At 40.4% G+C, this 17,270-nt stretch overlaps 2 protein-coding genes across 3 annotated transcripts; one reads left to right on the top strand and one right to left on the bottom strand.

The window, feature by feature from the left end:
• Positions 1-386: 386 nt before the first annotated feature.
• Positions 387-3,752, bottom strand: duox2 (dual oxidase 2). Of its 2 annotated transcripts, none has more exons than XR_004020104.1 (9): positions 3,680-3,752; positions 3,085-3,212; positions 2,544-2,722; positions 2,254-2,311; positions 2,014-2,148; positions 1,659-1,866; positions 1,340-1,554; positions 1,057-1,185; positions 387-814 (listed from the first exon to the last, which is right to left on the bottom strand). XR_004020104.1 is itself a non-coding variant. In XM_030731918.1 (9 exons), the coding sequence occupies exons 3-9, from the start codon at positions 2,688-2,690 to the stop codon at positions 803-805; spliced, it is 966 nt and encodes a 321-aa protein (XP_030587778.1). In that variant the 5' UTR covers positions 2,691-2,722; positions 3,085-3,212; positions 3,680-3,752; the 3' UTR covers positions 387-802. The 2 variants fall into 2 exon arrangements, 1 of the variants encoding a protein (XP_030587778.1); XM_030731918.1 differs by having other exon boundaries at positions 1,057-1,247.
• Positions 3,373-16,242, top strand: duox (dual oxidase). The gene is made up of 34 exons (XM_030731916.1): positions 3,373-3,390; positions 3,704-3,824; positions 3,912-3,995; positions 4,079-4,243; positions 4,634-4,821; positions 5,011-5,209; positions 6,600-6,766; positions 7,120-7,183; positions 7,539-7,635; positions 7,860-7,950; positions 8,572-8,674; positions 8,759-8,931; positions 9,014-9,189; positions 9,285-9,403; positions 9,622-9,759; positions 9,843-9,956; positions 10,325-10,527; positions 10,808-10,993; positions 11,232-11,457; positions 11,644-11,737; positions 11,824-11,999; positions 12,079-12,148; positions 12,250-12,297; positions 12,601-12,779; positions 12,882-13,112; positions 13,204-13,303; positions 13,383-13,432; positions 13,528-13,655; positions 13,738-13,891; positions 14,041-14,273; positions 14,361-14,519; positions 14,595-14,750; positions 15,896-16,024; positions 16,120-16,242. The coding sequence occupies exons 2-34, from the start codon at positions 3,758-3,760 to the stop codon at positions 16,240-16,242; spliced, it is 4,590 nt and encodes a 1,529-aa protein (XP_030587776.1). The 5' UTR covers positions 3,373-3,390; positions 3,704-3,757.
• Positions 16,243-17,270: the final 1,028 nt, after the last annotated feature.

Raw genomic sequence — 17,270 nt, 5'->3', positions numbered from 1 at the left:
TATAACATTAAAATGTTCATAAATGTGCTTAGTAGGCCCTTCATAAATTAGTGCCATCTGGCTCTTACAGGTATTCGATAATGCTGCCAGCTTAGGACCTGTGTTTCTGAAACTAGAGACTCTAATGTTTTCTGTTGTGTTAAGAGTCAGATTGCACTGGTCTCTGGAGGGAGTAGTGCGTGCTGTTGTATTAAATCTTCAGCTTTTGAGTAACATCCTACATCAAATAGCATCCATTTATTTTTTTTTAAATAACTTCCTTAATAACTCAACATCTTTTACCAAATTTCTGATCAATTTAATATTATTTTAAATAAAACCAAATATGGATTTCCTTAAAAAAGCAGATTTTTTTAAAGTGCATACTTTAAATATAACCAGTGTGTGTGTATATATTGTCTCATCTTTCGTTACCAAACAAAGTGAACAGTGGCAGAGCAACCATCCATACTGATCAGACTATATACACGCTGTATGGCTCCCATACAAATTTATGCTTATTTACAGCTACTGCAACATGACGACCTTTATAAATCTATTTACAGTGACCTCCCTTTTAAGACACTATTATTTACAGGCTCACATAGATAATTAAACAGGTGTGAAATCAGAAATTACAATCATTTTTAAAGTCAACTTCCCCAAAACAGCCCCTTCTTCCTTTGAAATAATGTACCCTGAACAGGATAAGTGGAAGAGAATGGATGGATGGATGAAATCAGACACTCCAACTGTCACACATTCAACAACAATATCTTCAAGTATGAACAATCAAATCTCCCTGAGGGGAATCGGCACAGCTTCATAAATGTTCCTGAAACACAGAAAGAAAACGCTCAAACCCACTGCGCAGCAAAGTCTGGAGTAACATCTTTATTATTGACATAAATGTGACTAGAATTGACTTGTTATTCACTGCAATTTATGTATATTAAGGATATGAACTGTTGCTGCTTGTAAATAAATGATTGGGCTATTAACAGGTGGCAAAATGTTGCTTTGATGACTACAAATCTCCCCCAAAATAATATTAAGCATTTACATCAATCTACTTACCGATGCAAGATTTGATTTCACTGGTGAAATTGTCACTGCATCAAGGAAAACTGAATTCAGGAAGCCCTCCTTATAAGAATCATCCTCATCTTCACAGCTGTCGACACCAACACTGAAAGCCTCTTTCATCTTCTCAGGTACCAAAAAGTCAAGCATCACCACAAAAATCCCAATAAGGGTGCACAGAACACCTGCAAATCATCCGAGTTAGCTGAAATCAGGCTTTGAATGCCAGTTTCAAGTGCAGCATGTGTGAAATCTATGTGAAAATGCACATCATTACCTGTAGCCAGGGCCAGCCAGAACGAATGGCTATATTCTGTTTGAAAGGAGTCAGTTCCTATGGAGAAAACACACTGAGGCACGTTCATGATGGTGGAGAAGGAGGCCATGGAGAAGAAGATGAAGGCAGCGGTGGCCATCATCGTGTACCCGGCGTACCGAATTACTGGCATGGAGAAGAGGATGTTGGCGAGCATCCAGCAGCAAAATGCTGTCCTGTGGAACAATTATGGGGCAGGGATTTGAATTTCAACATCACCTGAAACTACGAATATTTGGTATTATTAGACAAAATGAAGGTATGAGTTATTAAAAATCACCAGAGCGTTGCAGAAGCGTATCGTCCAGAGTATCTGTACTGAAAGATGAGACCACAAGGGCTGCTCAGCGTGAATTTTTCAGCGATATACAGAATGGGGTTAGGTAAACCTTTCTCCAGAGCTTCCTCATACTCTTCTTCAATAGTGTCATGCCAGCTGAACATCTCATTGTAGTCAATGGTCTCATTGAACTGTACAACAGGATTCCCTGAGTGAGATCAAACAGATACTGACATGTAATTTCACAGGACGGAGTTGTAGCGCTGACTCTTTTTAGAATAAAAATTGCAGGAATATTTTACGACGTTCCACAGATTCATGTTAAAACTGCATTAGAGCAGTGACGGTGACTCACCTTTTAGTGTAACGTTAATGCCGTACAGTCCAACATGCAGACCGATTTCAGCATTAACCACTGCATTGCTGAAAGACTTATAGGTGGCTTTTGTGGTCATTCTGGCCTCAGCCCAGTCATTGGTGAAGTTGAGTGCTGCAGAAAAAAAAGACACGAAAGTCCAAAAATAAATAAATAAATAAATAAATAGGTGGCAAGAAAAAGAACATCTTTGAAACTGAATAAGAATACAAAACTCACCCACTATCACCGCACCTATGAACAAGCTGATTATTATCCTGAACATCCAGAACAGCCGCTGAAAGGATGAGACAGAGGAGCATCAAAATTATTTCAGGCGCATTCAGTGAAAAAAAGGTGAGGACACTGACATTACAACATTACAACACAATGCTGTTGTTATTTTTGCACTTTCAATAACCATTGTTAATGGCAGGGAAAAAGAGAGAGAACAATTCTGAGGTTTCATCATTCATTTGCAGTGAGTAATAGTGTTTTTTTTTTTTTTTTTTTGACTTGGTTGCACTCACCGACTTCCCTCGTATGCCGGGCAGAATGAGAAGAAGACTGACTGCTAGCACAAGGAAGACCAGAATAATGGTGAGCAATGCACCATTGAAGATAAACGAAGTCCTTTGTAGAGGGTAGAATGGGTAAATGTCATCGTAGAAAGTCATCTTAGCTTCTGCTCTTACAGACACTGCTGAGACTAGACAGTGTAACAGAGAAGACAGTGTTAGTGGCAGAGCTCTCAGTTTCCCCCAGATGCAGAGATAGACACTCTTGTTACAGCTGATAAGCTATGCTACATTACTACAACTATCTAACATGGCATGATTAAACACAAGCATGGCAGTGCCACTTCATTTTGCCTGGAACTGTGTGTATTTACTGCAAAGAAACAAATGCATCTCTTTAATGCACAAAGACATTCAATCCTAAACATCCACTCAACCACTTCTGTCACTGTAATGTAAATGACTGCTATTTTACTCACTGTTATTTTAAACCCAATTAAATAAATAAATAAAACCTCAATGTAATATGTATGGAAATAAGCTAAAGTCTTACCTTAAAGTTAAATCAACGATCACTGCAGAAGAAGGAAGTGAAGTGTGAATGTTGAGGGCATATGCTTCTTTTATACAGGCGGCCCCCCCCCTTGTTTCACTGAGGAGGAGGATGCATTGCCTGGAATACTGCGGGAAAGAGGTGTGATCCAGGAATGATGGCCATTCCCATTCGGGAAATAGGTCACGAGCAGTTTATGATAAGTTGGGCAACTCATTTTGCATTTTGGCTTTCATATTGCACCATTCCTCAGCATCACCCGTGCTACTGAACTACTTCTGCGCAACATTACGACCTCTGCGGCGGGTGAGACTCAGCTACTTGCTCTTCAATTAGATACTAAGAGATGAAAGAAACAGGGTTTTTCTCTGGACTTAAAAAAAAAAACGATTAAATATACTTTAAAATAGATTAAAATATGCTATCATGATGAAATGGCGGTTTTGTCAAGTTTTGCTGCTCATTTAGATTTGAAAAAGCAGAGAGCGGTCGGGGACTGCAGATCTAAACCTCGAGGATTTCTCTTATCTTTCTCATCTTTACAAAGTAGCCTATATTACATATTAATAAAAATATAAAAGTAAATATCAGTTACCTTCACTCTGTCTTCACCTCTCAGTAGTCATCTACTCCCCTTGGCTGAATCCTGAGCCGAGGAGCACTTCTCGCATCAATGGATTTGCGTAAATGGGTTTGGAGTGTGTGTGCAGTGTTTGGCTTGGTGCTCTCTGTCAGTGAACGTAAGTAGAAAGCAGGTACTGACTTTTCAGAGTCACTTAACTTTGCTAATGTAGAAAATCCGTGTTTGGTCGACATGTACTGAACAGGTTCGCGCTGTGAAATAACCTGGGAGGTTCCTCGCTTTGATGGCTGGTACAACAGTTTGGGATATCCCAGACGCGGAGCTGTCGGTAAGTCACAGAGTTCATCAGGTGTGCGGCGCCGGTGGATTCCGTAACCTCTCCATCAGCGCACTGTGCTTATGCTCGCGCAGGTTCTCATCTAATGCGCCTCGTGCCCGCGCACTACTGGGACGGAGTCTACCAGCCTCTCCAGGAGCCGCTGCTGCCAAACCCCCGCCGACTGAGTAGGCTGTTGACGGGGGGGCCCTCCGGTCTGCCCTCCACGCGCAACCAGACCGTGCTCGCTCTCTTCTTTGGTGAATATAAAGCTATAACCCAGCGCAAACTTGTAACATGAAATGGTTCACTGAGGAGAATAAGAATACAAAGTTGCTGACACTCAAACATGGCACTCCAAGAATCCTGATTTTTATTTAATTTTTAATTAATTAATTTCTTTGGACCTTCCAGAGACCACTACCCCCAAGACAATTAAGAATACCCTTACTCATGTTGAGTTATGTCTGAAGTTAAGTTAATTTTTTACTGATACCAACAATTTACCAGCAGTAAGAGGGATTTTGTTTTGCAGTATGAGTCCATGATTGTTTGTTTCACTCTCATCTGAGCACCTGTTTCATTCTGACATCTGGGAATATATTAATTACAGCATATAAATCGTTTTCAATCGTTCTCAAAATTTTCAGGTTATCATGTTGCATTTGAAATATTTGACTCAAGAACACCTGGTTGCCCACCTGAGTTTATGAACATCCCAGTCCCAAAAGGCGACCCCTTCTTTGACCTTACTGCCTCCGGAACAGTCCTACTGCCCTTCCAGAGAGGACCATGGGAAAAAGAGTCAGGACAGAGTCCCAGTAACCCTCGCACACAGGTGCTGATTCATTCTTTCCCATTTTAATCAATATTGCATCAAAGGTCCTGGTGCAGCCTTTAGCAGTAAATGTGTCTCTGTGGAATCAGCTGCATGGGCAGTTTTATAGAGAAATATTGTGTGTGTTGTGTGTTAAACATAATTTCCCTGACTTGTTTTTATGTGACAAACACTACACAACACATGCAGGTTAATTTGGTGACCGCCTGGATAGATGGCAGTTCCATCTATGGCCCCTCCACTTCCTGGTCGGACTCTCTGAGAAGCTTCTCTGGAGGCTTCCTCAGTTCAGGCTCTGAGTGGGACATGCCAACTCAGGGAGGAGGACGCCTAATGTGGAGCGCTGCTGATCCCTCTACAGGAGAAGCTGGACCACAAGGCCTTTATGGTGAGATATTTTTCTCTTCAAACCAAAGTTTTGATGGCACCAAACACATTCATCAACAGCAATCTCATCAGGAGCATTTTATAAATATATCAAAAAGGAATATAATTAAACCTACTACAGTTTATGTAATTAAATGGAAATTATATTTACTTTTTGTTTTTTTTAAATAGACATCAGGATATCCACCCAACATTTTATCAAACTTAACAATGAAGTTCACTGTTATTTGCAGCATTATGTATTGAAATTGATGTTGTGGTTTTTCACATACATTATATGGACAAAAGTATTGGGCCACACCTCCAAAATTCAGGTGTTTTCAGTCCCATTGCCACAGGTATGTAAAATCACGCCTTTACAAACATTTGTGAAAAAAATGGGTCATTCAATTTGAGTGTGATACTGTGACAGGATGTCACCGTTGCAACAAGTCAGTTTGTGAAATATTTTCCCTCCTAGTTATTCCATGATCAGCTGTAAGTGATGTTATTGCAAAGTGGAAACTCAGGAGCCACAGCCACTTGGCCACAAAGTGGCTGACCACATAAAGTTACAGAGACGCTGAATGCCGAGAAGCATAGTGCATAAAAGTCACCGATGCTCTGCTGACTCAATGACTGTGGTGCTCCGAGCCTTCTCTGGCATCAATCTCAGCATAAAAATTGTGTGCTGGGAGCTTGATGGCATGAGTTTCAATGGCTGAGTAGCTCCTGTAGGTGTACTGTGTAGGTGACTCAGTACTTTTGTCCACATAATTTAAATGTTTTTGCCTTTTAAGCGTCACTAAATAGTAAATGATTTCACACGATTGTTGCCCAAATCACATAGCAACTCTCTTCAACTCACTATATGTGGCAACAGCCACTCAATCAGTGCTAGCTGCAGCAAACAAACATAAAAAAACTTCATGTCAGTATTATTTCAGCCTCAGACGGGATGGCAGTCTGCCAGGCTGAGTCAAGGGAGGCCCAGCCTGACGTGTGTTATGACTCTTTAATTGTTGTGTAAAAGGCCTGTCACGCTAACCACAGTAAATCCCTTTATGTATGGGAGAGAAGATGCCATATAGGTGTCATGAAACCAGTGTTTTTGTTGGTTGTGTTTTTAAAGTTGTGTAGTTATTATCTGGGGTGGGGATGGAGGATTTTCTCCTTTTGTCACCACTCTGTTGTCACATCCTTAAAAACAAGCAGCTTAATTATCTTTCACATTGCAAACGTGGCACAAAAAATATGCGAATGATGAGGCTTTTTTTTTTTTTTAAAGTACTAGACATAAACGGTATTTATATATATTTATATATATTGTGGCAATAATGATGGCAAATCAGATGATGGCACAACAGAATTTCCTATATATATATTTTTTTTTTGTCTCCTTCTGTGCCCAGTATTGGGAAATGCCTGGGCCAATGAGAACGTGTTCACAGCAGCAGAGGGGATTATCTGGTTTCGCTACCACAATTATATCGCCTCCAAACTGCACACAGATCACCCAGAGTGGTCAGATGAGGAGCTGTTTCAAAACGCCAGGAAGACCGTTGTGGCCACATTGCAGGTAGAAGGAAAAGTCTCCACGTAATCCTGCATCGCTGCACAGATGCTGCTTTAATTTGCACTTTTGAAAGAAAGACCTTGGATCAACGCTAGCTGGTCATTAAGCATCATCCCTCACTTGTTTGATTAGCACTCCTGCTCTCTGCACAAGCTGTCTTAAAACTACAATGAACAAGTGTTCATGTTTTTTTAGCTGTTTTTAAAACAATAGAAAACAAGTAATTCTTTTTGCCATATCACATTTAAAACATAAGTGTTTGGAATTATTACCACATGAATCAATGGCGTTATGCTTGATTTGAGCACGGTTTAAACTTAAAAACTGACTGTTTTTCCTGCCACATTTCCACACAGAATATTGCTGTCTATGAATGGCTGCCTGCATACCTCCCAGGCAAAGAGCTTCCTCCTTACCCAGGTAAGAATCAGCCAGAGTCCGTGTGTGAAGTCGAAGGGAACAGGTAATGCACCAGTGACCACAAGACGTGGTGAGGTGAGCCATCTGTGGCGGCGTATGGAAAAGAAATATGTGCCGTCAGCAAGGCATTACCCTGAGTCTTCTTCTTGTGCTGAATAAGCAGCCATGACTGAAGAAAGTTAAAGGATAATGGTCAGATGATTCCATCGCCTCAGTCACTCTTCTCTGCTTCTACTCACTGTTTGTTGCCTCACAGTGATAGAAGTTTGCATGCATGAGAACTGATTCTTACTCTGTTGTTGAGATCACGCTCTTTTTTCCAGCTTGTATTATGTTCTGATTTACTTGTATGCAGGTTACCAGAAGTTTGTTGATCCAGGGATCTCACCTGAGTTTCAGGCTGCAGCCATTCGATTTGGTATCACTATGGCACCACCTGGTGTTTACATGAGGTAGTGATTCTTTTTTCGTGGGATCTTTGGGAATAAAAAAAAAAGGCCAATGAGCTATTTCTCAAGTTTGAAGAAAAAAAAACTCTGCCTGTTATCTTGTGTTGGATGAGACGCAATAAAGGCTCAGTATCCTGCTGTGTATGTTGTCAGATACTATCTAAAACCCTACATGCAGATGCTGTAAGAAGAAATGTACGGTGCATTGTCTCTCCTTTTTCCTACAGAAACAAAACCTGCCATTTTCGGGAAGTTATTGGCATAGATGGGAGTACGTCGACAGCAATGCGCCTTTGTAACAGCTTTTGGAAACGTCAGGTATATTTTATTTAGAGTGCTGCATTTTATTAATACAACATGGGAAAATTTGGCAGATACAAATAAATTTGCCGCTGCGCCACACATTCCACTGCCAGCTTTCATTTGTTTAAAAGAGTTAAAAGAGAGAACACTTGCAGCTTTTGACTCAGAACTTTAGAAGCAGGGAAGCAACCCATGTACTCTGTATATTAACAGAACACAATTTGTAGCCATCAGTCAACACAAAGAAAACTTTTCATTTTATAGCTAGCACAAAGTCAGAGAAGATTAAATATATAATATAAAAATATATAAATATAAGATTAAATATATTATGATTATGTTCAGTTTAATTTTACTAGTTCACAGTACGAGCTTTATCAAGGCAATTTGTATTGTAAGGCAAGGACAGAACCCAAATGATCAAACAATCTCATATGAGGAAGCACTTGGCAACAGTTCATTCCTTTTTAACCGGAAGGGGCTTCCAGCAAAACCGTGTAGAAAGAGGGGCTCGCATCTACCATGACTGGTTTCCGTACTGTATAAGGAATTATGCACATCACAGCATTTATAGCTTGAACTACTTTGTAATGTGTGTCCCCAGATGTTAAATATTTCTGTCATTAATTTTTCCAGGACGTTAATATGAATAAAAGTCAGGATGTAGACGACCTCCTCTTGGGGATGGCCTCCCAGATTGCAGAGAGAGAAGACAATATTGTTGTGGAAGACCTGAGAGGTTTTTATCCGCCACCTCTCTGAATTCATTAACGCTATAAATAAATGAATATCCAGTGCACTGATCTGATTTATGCTTTGACAGATTTTATGTATGGACCATTAAAGTTCACCCGGTCAGATCTGGTGGCAGTGACCATCCAGCGAGGAAGAGACTTTGGCTTACGGAGTTACAGTGAGATCAGAAGGGCTCTGGATCTGCCTCCTGTAAACACATTTGAAGAGATTAATCCTGAGCTCAATCAAACCAACCCACAGGTACAAAAGCTGATGAGCAAACACACAATAAAGAAAATTAGGCAGCAATCCTGTGAATTAAACATGTGTGCTGTTACAATAGTTGCTCCAAGACATCGGAGAACTGTATAATGGCGACATCTCAAAACTGGAGCTCTTCCCTGGAGGACTGCTGGAAACTCTGGATGGTCCAGGTCCAGTTTTCTCAGCCATCATCCTGGACCAGTTGGAACGTATAAGAAATGGAGACCGCTTTTGGTTTGAGAACAAACAGAATGGGTAATTTCAGGCAGGGTCCTCATACAGTAGAAATACATGGAATACATTATCCTTATACTAATCACTTTGTGTTCTTTTCTTGGGGCCACTTCCAGCTTGTTTACAGATGAAGAGATCCAAGCGATCCGCAATGTGACGTATCATGACATCCTTATTGCAGTGACAAGTGCAGAGGCCAAAGATATACAAAATAATGTGTTCTTCTGGAAGGATGGTAAAAACACTATATGTGTATAGTGTTTTATATATATATAGTAATAATTTTATAAACACACACACACACACACACATATATATATATATATATATATATATATATATATATATATATATATATATATGTATATATATATATATATATATATATATGTTTGTTTATAAATATATATATATGTTTATAAAATTAAAAAAAACTCTCTCTTTTGTCATTAGGTGACCCCTGCCCTCAACCCACACAGCTAAATGCATCAATGCTCCCTCCCTGCACTAATGCCACAGAACTTAATTACTTTGATGGGAGCAAGGCTGGCTTTGGGATATTTGTTATTGTGTTGTTCCTCTTCCCCGTTGGTCAGTGCCACACTCACACTCTCTTTTTGCATAGTGACAATTCTGATTTGATTATGAAGCATTTGATTGTTTTACCTTCACAGTGAGTTTTCTAGTGGCCTGTTTGGTGGCGTATCTAAGGAAGTATCGCTACAAGAAGTTTCAGAGAAGAAGAAAAGCTGGTGACAGAACAGAGAAGCAGGCTGTGGGACTCAGTGGTATGAAATCCAAATAAGATCATAAAGAAAATCCTTCACATTTTTTTATTTGCAGCATCCATTGTTAATAAAAATATTAGTAAAGTTGACTCAATGTTAGTTCATTTCAGCAGCTTTTTAAAAAAAAAAAACAACCTGATTATATGAATTTAACTGTAAACATATGTCAACTAAATATACTTATGTTGGTCACAAAACATAGGTGATATTTATATAGTCGTTATAAAGAGGAAAACGGTTAAACCAAATAAAAGACTAACCAAAACGACTTTGCTGTTTTTTAGTCTGTTTCTGTTATTGTATACTTCTCCTCATCCTTATCCAGAAAGCTATCACATAGATTTTCTCATTCTGCTTATGCCCTCCAGCAAACGAGTGGCAGGGTCATAAAAAACACTTGCAGCCCGTCAGCGTGTCGATCGATGAGAATAAGATACTACAGGTCTTTGACAGATCTGGGTCTGCTCACCGCTGCATCAACCTCGGCAACCAGGACTATCTAGACGTTCTCCTCTCCAACGACTGTCACCAAAAAGCTTTGCTGCTCAAAGTACCGAAAGAGTACGATCTGGTGAGTAGATGTGTCTTTAGATATTTTGAAACTATAGATACAGTTGTAATAAGATTCAAATGACTAAAAAGCTAAAAATGTTGCTTCTGCATCTTATACGAACATGTGCAGACAAAATTAGTGTCTGCGTTTTATGCATATCCAACTTTCTCACTGACACAGTGATGTTGCTCCTCCTTTATTCCCCACTTCATCCTGTCATAGATGCATGCATGGTTAAAAAAATCTTTCTAATCCTCTGATTTTTTTTTTTTTAATCCTCCCTGTTTTACACATTCAGGTGCTGTTTTTTGATGAAGAGAACAAACGTGCAGAATTTGTCAGGCATCTGTGTCCAGAGGTGACAGACATCAGGCCGGAGATTAGAGTGAAAGGGATGAGGGAGAAGGAACTGCTGAAGGAGGCTTTGACCAGAGAGCAGAGGGCTCAGATTGTGGAAACTTTCATTCGCCACGCTTTCTCCAAGGTACAGCAAGCCTCTGGATGCTTACCTCATGCTCTCTACTGTTATGGTGGTAGCAGCTTTATGCTCAGCCACTAAATGCCATCAATTCTAGCTGAAGGTCAGATTTGACCAGACCTCAAACCAACAGGACTAATTGTTGGTCTTGATTGTGATCTCATCTGCCATGACATCATCCTGCTGACGTTGGTGATATTAGTAATGACACTATGGTGACATATAATAATGCTTTCCCTGACAGGTCTTGGAAATAGAGAAGTGTGACGCTGGCGACATGAGTGGCATATCCCGCAAGAAAGCCAGACAGGTTCTCCAGTGTGAGCTGACCGCGTCAGAGTTTGCTGACGCACTCGGCCTCAAGCCCGACTCCTTATTTGTGGGCTCCATGTTCACGCTAGCTGATAAAGATGGCAACGGCTACCTTTCCTTTCAAGAGTTTCTGGATGTTATTGTTATCTTTATGAAAGGTAAAACTGCATCTAAAATGCCAATTATTTTTAATAATAATAATAATAAACAATAAATCAATGTTTCCATTAAAACAGCCCAGCTTCAAGTGAAAAAGAACACATTATCAGAACAGTTGATTTAATATTATTGCAGATTAATAGATGTCTAAATTGTGATGTCTGATGATACATGTATATATTCAGGGTCTCCAGAGGAAAAGTCCAAACTCATGTTCTCCATGAACGACATTGGTGGAACTGGTTTCTTGTCAAAAGAAGAATTTGCCAGGATGCTAAGGTTTGGTCTATGCTCTATTTAACGAGCGCACCACATCCTTGCTGTATGTTTTTTTGGGTCGTTTTCACCCTTTTGATGAATTGCAGGTCTTTCATTGAAATCTCCAACGGTGCTCTGTCAAAGAGCCAGGCAGAGGACGGCATCAAGGCCATGATGCAGGCCGCAGGCTTTGATGACAAGGAGAAAATCTCATGGGAGGACTTTCATTTTCTCTTGCGTGATCATGAGAAGGAGCTGCAGTTTGCTCAGCTCAATGTCAAAGGTTGGAGAAAGTGTTATTTAAGAACATCGTCATTTTTCTGACCTTGTCTGATGCATTTGTGTGTCTACCGCGTGCACAGGGATGGAGAAACAGGAGAAGAAGAAGCTGAGTCGAGACCAAAGAGTGTCCTTCATTTGTCATGCAAACGGGTATGAAACTCATTGCTTTACATTAAAAAGCAGGGATTATTTATCTTTTTTTAAAAAAATGACTTGTTTCTGTAGTTAAAATGTTCAATTTTCATTTGCAGCAGTAACAAGGCAGAGCTATCAAGACCAGAGATACGCAAACGGAAAAAGTATGTTTTGGTTTCTTTAAGCTTGTTAAAGAACTTGGGACTATTGAGAAAATGCAACACAACTTTAAATAAAAGCATACTCACTGTGTGAAGTGTATTTAAAAGATGACCCAAATGCAAAACTAAAGGTGAGCTTTAATTAACTCCAAGAAGTTAAACAATTCACACAGACACATGGAAAAGAAACTAAACCACAAACTTGGCAAAAAACTGAAAAAAAACCCCCAAAACTGAACATGCTTCCATAGAACAGAAATGCAGAATATGCCCTGAATAAAATGTAATGAATTCAAATATTTTCAGGTTAAATGTCAGCACTCCAGATGTCTATGTGAAGCCAAAGCGTGAGAAGTACATAAGGAACCCAGTGCAGCAGAAAGTCCAGCAGTTCAAACGTTTTATTGAGAATTATCGCCGTCACATCGTGTGCTTCATCATTGTATACGGCATCACAGCTGGCGTCGCACTTGAAAGATGTTACTGTGAGTGGAAATCTTCCGTCTGCTTCCCCATTGTGTCACATTGATTCTAGCGACCCCATTTTTTTGTTGTTGTTGTCTGACCTGAATACATTTTTTGTGCAGACTATGGTTTGCAGGCTCAGTCTAGTGGTGTCCCTGAGACATCAGTGGTGGGTATCATTGTGTCCCGTGGCTCGGCGGCTGCCATCTCCTTTCTGTTTCCTTACATGCTTCTCACCGTGTGCCGCAACCTCATCACACTCTTCCGAGAGACCTTCCTGAACCGATACATCCCCTTTGATGCTGCCATTGACTTTCATCGCTTTATGGCCATGACTGCCATCATCCTCACAAGTTGGTATTTCAGGAAAGGATGATCACGATTTGATGTTTGGTTGTAGAAATATTTGTGTGCTGCTCACTGCTGTTTGCGTTTTCGTTATAGTTGTTCACAGTTTGGGCCACGTGGTCAACATTTACGTCTTCTCCGTCAGCGACGTTAACATCCTGTCTTGCCTCTTCCCAAAAGTCTTAGCAAACAATGGGTAATTCTTGAAAGAATATCTTAGATTTGCAGATACTGCAGAATTATCGCAACTTATGTTCGGTGTGTTTTTCTTCTAGGTCTGAACTTCCTCCCAAGTGGTACTGGTGGTTCTTTCAAACTGTCCCAGGTATGCTATGAAACAGATCATTAGAGACAAGCAGCAGCATTTATTTTATGTAATTTTTTTATAATTGTTTGCTGTGCATTTTTCTTTTCCTATAGGAATGACTGGGGTCTTGCTTCTCTTTGTTTTTGCATTTATGTATGTTTTTGCCTCACACTATTTCCGTCGCATCAGTTTTCGTGCGTTTTGGATCACTCATTACCTCTACGTCATTGTGTATATTCTAGTAAGTGCTTCGCTGATTTAAAGTTACACCACTGAGGCAGTTTGAACAGCGGTGTGATTCCAGCTTTGTTTTTGTTCCACAGACGGTCATTCATGGCAGTTTTGCTCTGCTTCAAGAGCCTCGTTTCTACATTTATCTCATCCCGCCTGGTTTGCTCTTTCTTCTGGACAAACTGATAAGTCTGAGTAGAAAGAAGGTGGAGATCCCTGTTGTCAGAGCTGAGCTGCTGCCCTCAGGTGACACTTGGAAGATTAAACATGGCTTTTCGCCATAAAATGTCTCATTGTTCTGTCTCTATTTTATTTCAGTCTGTACTTACGAAAATGTTCCATTGTCTTCAATGAAATCATGTAACGTGTTTGTGCACTGGTTATCCTACCTGCAGGTGTGACACATCTGGAATTCAAGCGGCCACAGGGCTTTGTTTACCGTTCGGGCCAGTGGGTTCGCATAGCGTGCCTGATGTTGGGCACAGATGAGTACCACCCATTCACTCTCACATCAGCTCCTCATGAAGAGACCTTGAGCCTGCACATCCGTGCTGTGGGGCCGTGGACCAGCCAGCTCCGAGAGCTCTACAATGAGGAAAACCTGCTGGAGCTTGGAGATTATCCAAAGGTAGGCCTTTAGTTTGTTTTGCATGCAGTTTCCTCTGCTTCTCCATATTTTCATGACACTGATATTCCTTTTTAATTTCATCTCAAGCTGTACTTGGATGGCCCTTTTGGTGAGGGCCATCAGGAGTGGATTGACTTTGAGGTGTCTGTTCTGGTGGGAGGAGGAATTGGAGTCACCCCATTCACTTCTATTCTCAAAGACCTGGTGTTCAAGTCCTCCATCAAGTCCAAGATTCTGTGTAAAAAAGTAAGGCCCAAATGAAACAACCTACAGTACATTTTGTCTTGAAATTGTCCTGCTAAAAGTCTTGTACTTTTTCAGGTTTATTTCATCTGGGTGACACGGACACAACGTCAGTTTGAGTGGGTGTCAGATATCATTAGGGAGGTGGAAGAAATGGACACTCAGGATCTGGTCTCAGTCCACATTTACATCACTCAGGTGGCTGAAAAGTTCGACCTCCGCACCACCATGCTGGTGAGATCTGCAGTCACGTTTTCGAAGTTTCACGTGAACTAAAAAGTCAATTGAAATGTATTTAAGCCTTTATCAAATGTTGAACTGCTTATCCACATTAAAGGGGTTGTTTAGGTTATCAGATTTCTTAATGACTTAGATGATAAGAGTTATGCTTAGCTCATATCTAAAAAGCAGGCCAACCTCCACATCATATTTGTTTAATCTTTACGAAACCCTTACTTTGCTTTTTTCCAACAAGAATCACTTTGATGGGCAGGATTAGAATCTGCTGTTCCCATTAAACTGTCAGGAACAAAACCTCCTTTGAAACCACATCTGCTTTTTAAAGGTCAAACAACTAGGATAGAGCACATAACTGGGTTTGAGGAGCTCGGCTGTTTGCCTGGTTTCCAGACTTCTAGCTGAAATTTTGAGGCAGTTGGGGCTCCCGGGGGTAGAGCAGGTTATCCAAAAAATAGAGAGCTTCTCCAGTTTACATGTCCTTAGGCAATATACTAGTGTCCTCGCTGCATCCCTGAGACTGTGATAGAAAAATAATTTTATGCATAGAGTACAGATCTGAACAAATCGCAGTAGTATTATAAAAATGTGAAATTTAATGTGTTTACCATTGACTGCTATCAATCTTCTCATCTAAGGCAAGGTAATGAGTGGGCTAATTCAGGGAAAAGTAACACTAAACGATTAGACATTTAACTGTTTTAATGGGACATTGGTCACAAAATTAGAGAACCAAAGACAACAAGATTAAATCCTTTACAACTTCAGCCTTTTTAAACAAGCTGAAATACAAAGTAGCGTCCTTAAACCTGATGTCTACAGACACAGAGCTGTCGCTGGAGAGACGTGCAGGGAGTTTCTGTAAACATGCAAAACGGACACATTGCTCAGTCTTCAGGGTGTGGCGAGTTCCTCAAACAATGAGATACTGTAGAAGCACAGCAATCAGTGAATACCAAGCTACAAGAAATCTGTAAATGCAAGCCTCCATCAGGACCACATGCAGGAAGGCCGCTGACACTGACACAGCTGCCCTGAATGGCAGTCTGAGCAAATGAAGTGATGACCTCGTGTCAGCACTGACATGAGAACCGTACCCACTGATGAATTTCTCCGTCTTTGTGTTTGCAACATGTGTGCAGTACATGTGTGAGCGCCACTTTCAAAAAGTGTGGAACCGCAGCCTCTTCACTGGCCTGAGGTCCATCACTCACTTTGGCCGTCCGCCCTTCGTTTCCTTTTTCAGCTCCCTGCAGGAAGTTCACCCAGAGGTCAGGCCTTCATCCACCCACATTTCTATGTTTGGACAGGAATGGACAACATGAGTAGATTATTCTAACATTTGAATTTGCATTGTTTTCTTTAGGTGGGCAAAATTGGTGTATTCAGCTGTGGTCCACCAGGACTGACCAAAAATGTGGAGAAAGCGTGCCAGCAGATGAACAAGAGGGATCAGGCCCATTTCATGCATCACTATGAAAACTTCTAACTTGGTTACAGAATGAAAAACAGACCAGGTTTTATGTGGTAATAATCATAGAAATATTTTAGTAGAATTAAATTATACCCGATTAATTGTTTCATCCATCTTCTTTGTACTTGTTTAAAATCTAATAATGAACATCATTGTGAATTTCAATCAAGAATTGTATCTCTTTGAGAAATACTGCACCTTTAATTTGTCAAATCATTTTTTATTCATCAGGCATCTTGTGAGTATTTTTATTTGTCTGGCTTATTTTAAGGCCACAGTGTATGACTGGTTTTACATTGTTGATTTCTTGCTCTATTGTATCTGTATATCTTTAAGAAATAAATATTTTACATTAAAACTCTTCTTACACAGTCATTTCAATGTGTCACATGCAGAGCTTTAAATCTTTGTTGTGGGACATAGGATTATGAAAGGCACCTGTGGGGGTTTTGGGCTCAAAACTCTGCTTTCCGCTCCTTCGGGCACTGCAAGCTTTCAGACTAAAATTTCACTTGAATTAACCCAAACTCCTAAATTTGATTTGCTGGTTGAGTGGTAAGCCAGACAAGCATTTGTCAAGTGAAATGGTTCAACAAGGACTTGCATCATTACAAGAACCTGAGCTCACCCTAATGTTTTTTCTGTATGGTGCAGTGAGCGGTGCCTCGCTGCATTAAATGTTGGCTTGCATCCATTTGTTTGCTTGTCAAATACACTTAAGATTAGGTGGGTGTATGCACAGGTTATCATAAAATTCTGGTTCAGCTCTGAGCAGGAGGAACAAACTCACATGACCACAGAAGTGTTTTGCAGTTATTTTGGTTAATTTTTATCTGGGTGGCGCATGTGCTGAGAAAACACTGAGGATTTACTGTAACTGTGCGTGTTGTCTAGCAAAACCACTGTGGCAGTGTATGACCCTCGAGTGCATTTCAGCAAGGCATTGAAAGACCAGTGACTCCAGAGGCATGATAAAATGTTCCTATGATAAATAAAATTACAGTTGGGACTCCTTTTAGTTTCATTTGTGCATGTAAGCACAT

Source organism: Archocentrus centrarchus, chromosome 6 (genome assembly GCF_007364275.1).
Source record: "Archocentrus centrarchus isolate MPI-CPG fArcCen1 chromosome 6, fArcCen1, whole genome shotgun sequence".
Lineage (NCBI taxonomy): Eukaryota > Metazoa > Chordata > Actinopteri > Cichliformes > Cichlidae > Archocentrus > Archocentrus centrarchus.
Note: the sequence above shows the minus strand (reverse complement) of the source record. Positions and strands in the feature narration are given on the sequence as shown.

Excerpts from the sequence above, each read along its gene's own strand:
- duox (XM_030731916.1), top strand. The coding sequence starts at position 3,758 with ATGGATTTGCGTAAATGGGTTTGGAGTGTGTGTGCAGTGTTTGGCTTG. Across the intron at positions 7,184-7,538 it reads AGAGCTTCCTCCTTACCCAG|GTTACCAGAAGTTTGTTGAT; the intron begins GTAAGAATCAGC and ends ACTTGTATGCAG. Across the intron at positions 12,298-12,600 it reads GAGATACGCAAACGGAAAAA|GTTAAATGTCAGCACTCCAG; the intron begins GTATGTTTTGGT and ends AAATATTTTCAG.
- duox2 (XM_030731918.1), bottom strand. The coding sequence starts at position 2,690 with ATGACTTTCTACGATGACATTTACCCATTCTACCCTCTACAAAGGACT. Across the intron at positions 2,149-2,253 it reads CATAGGTGCGGTGATAGTGG|CACTCAACTTCACCAATGAC; the intron begins GTGAGTTTTGTA and ends TTTTTTCTGCAG. Across the intron at positions 1,555-1,658 it reads TACGCTTCTGCAACGCTCTG|GACAGCATTTTGCTGCTGGA; the intron begins GTGATTTTTAAT and ends ATTGTTCCACAG.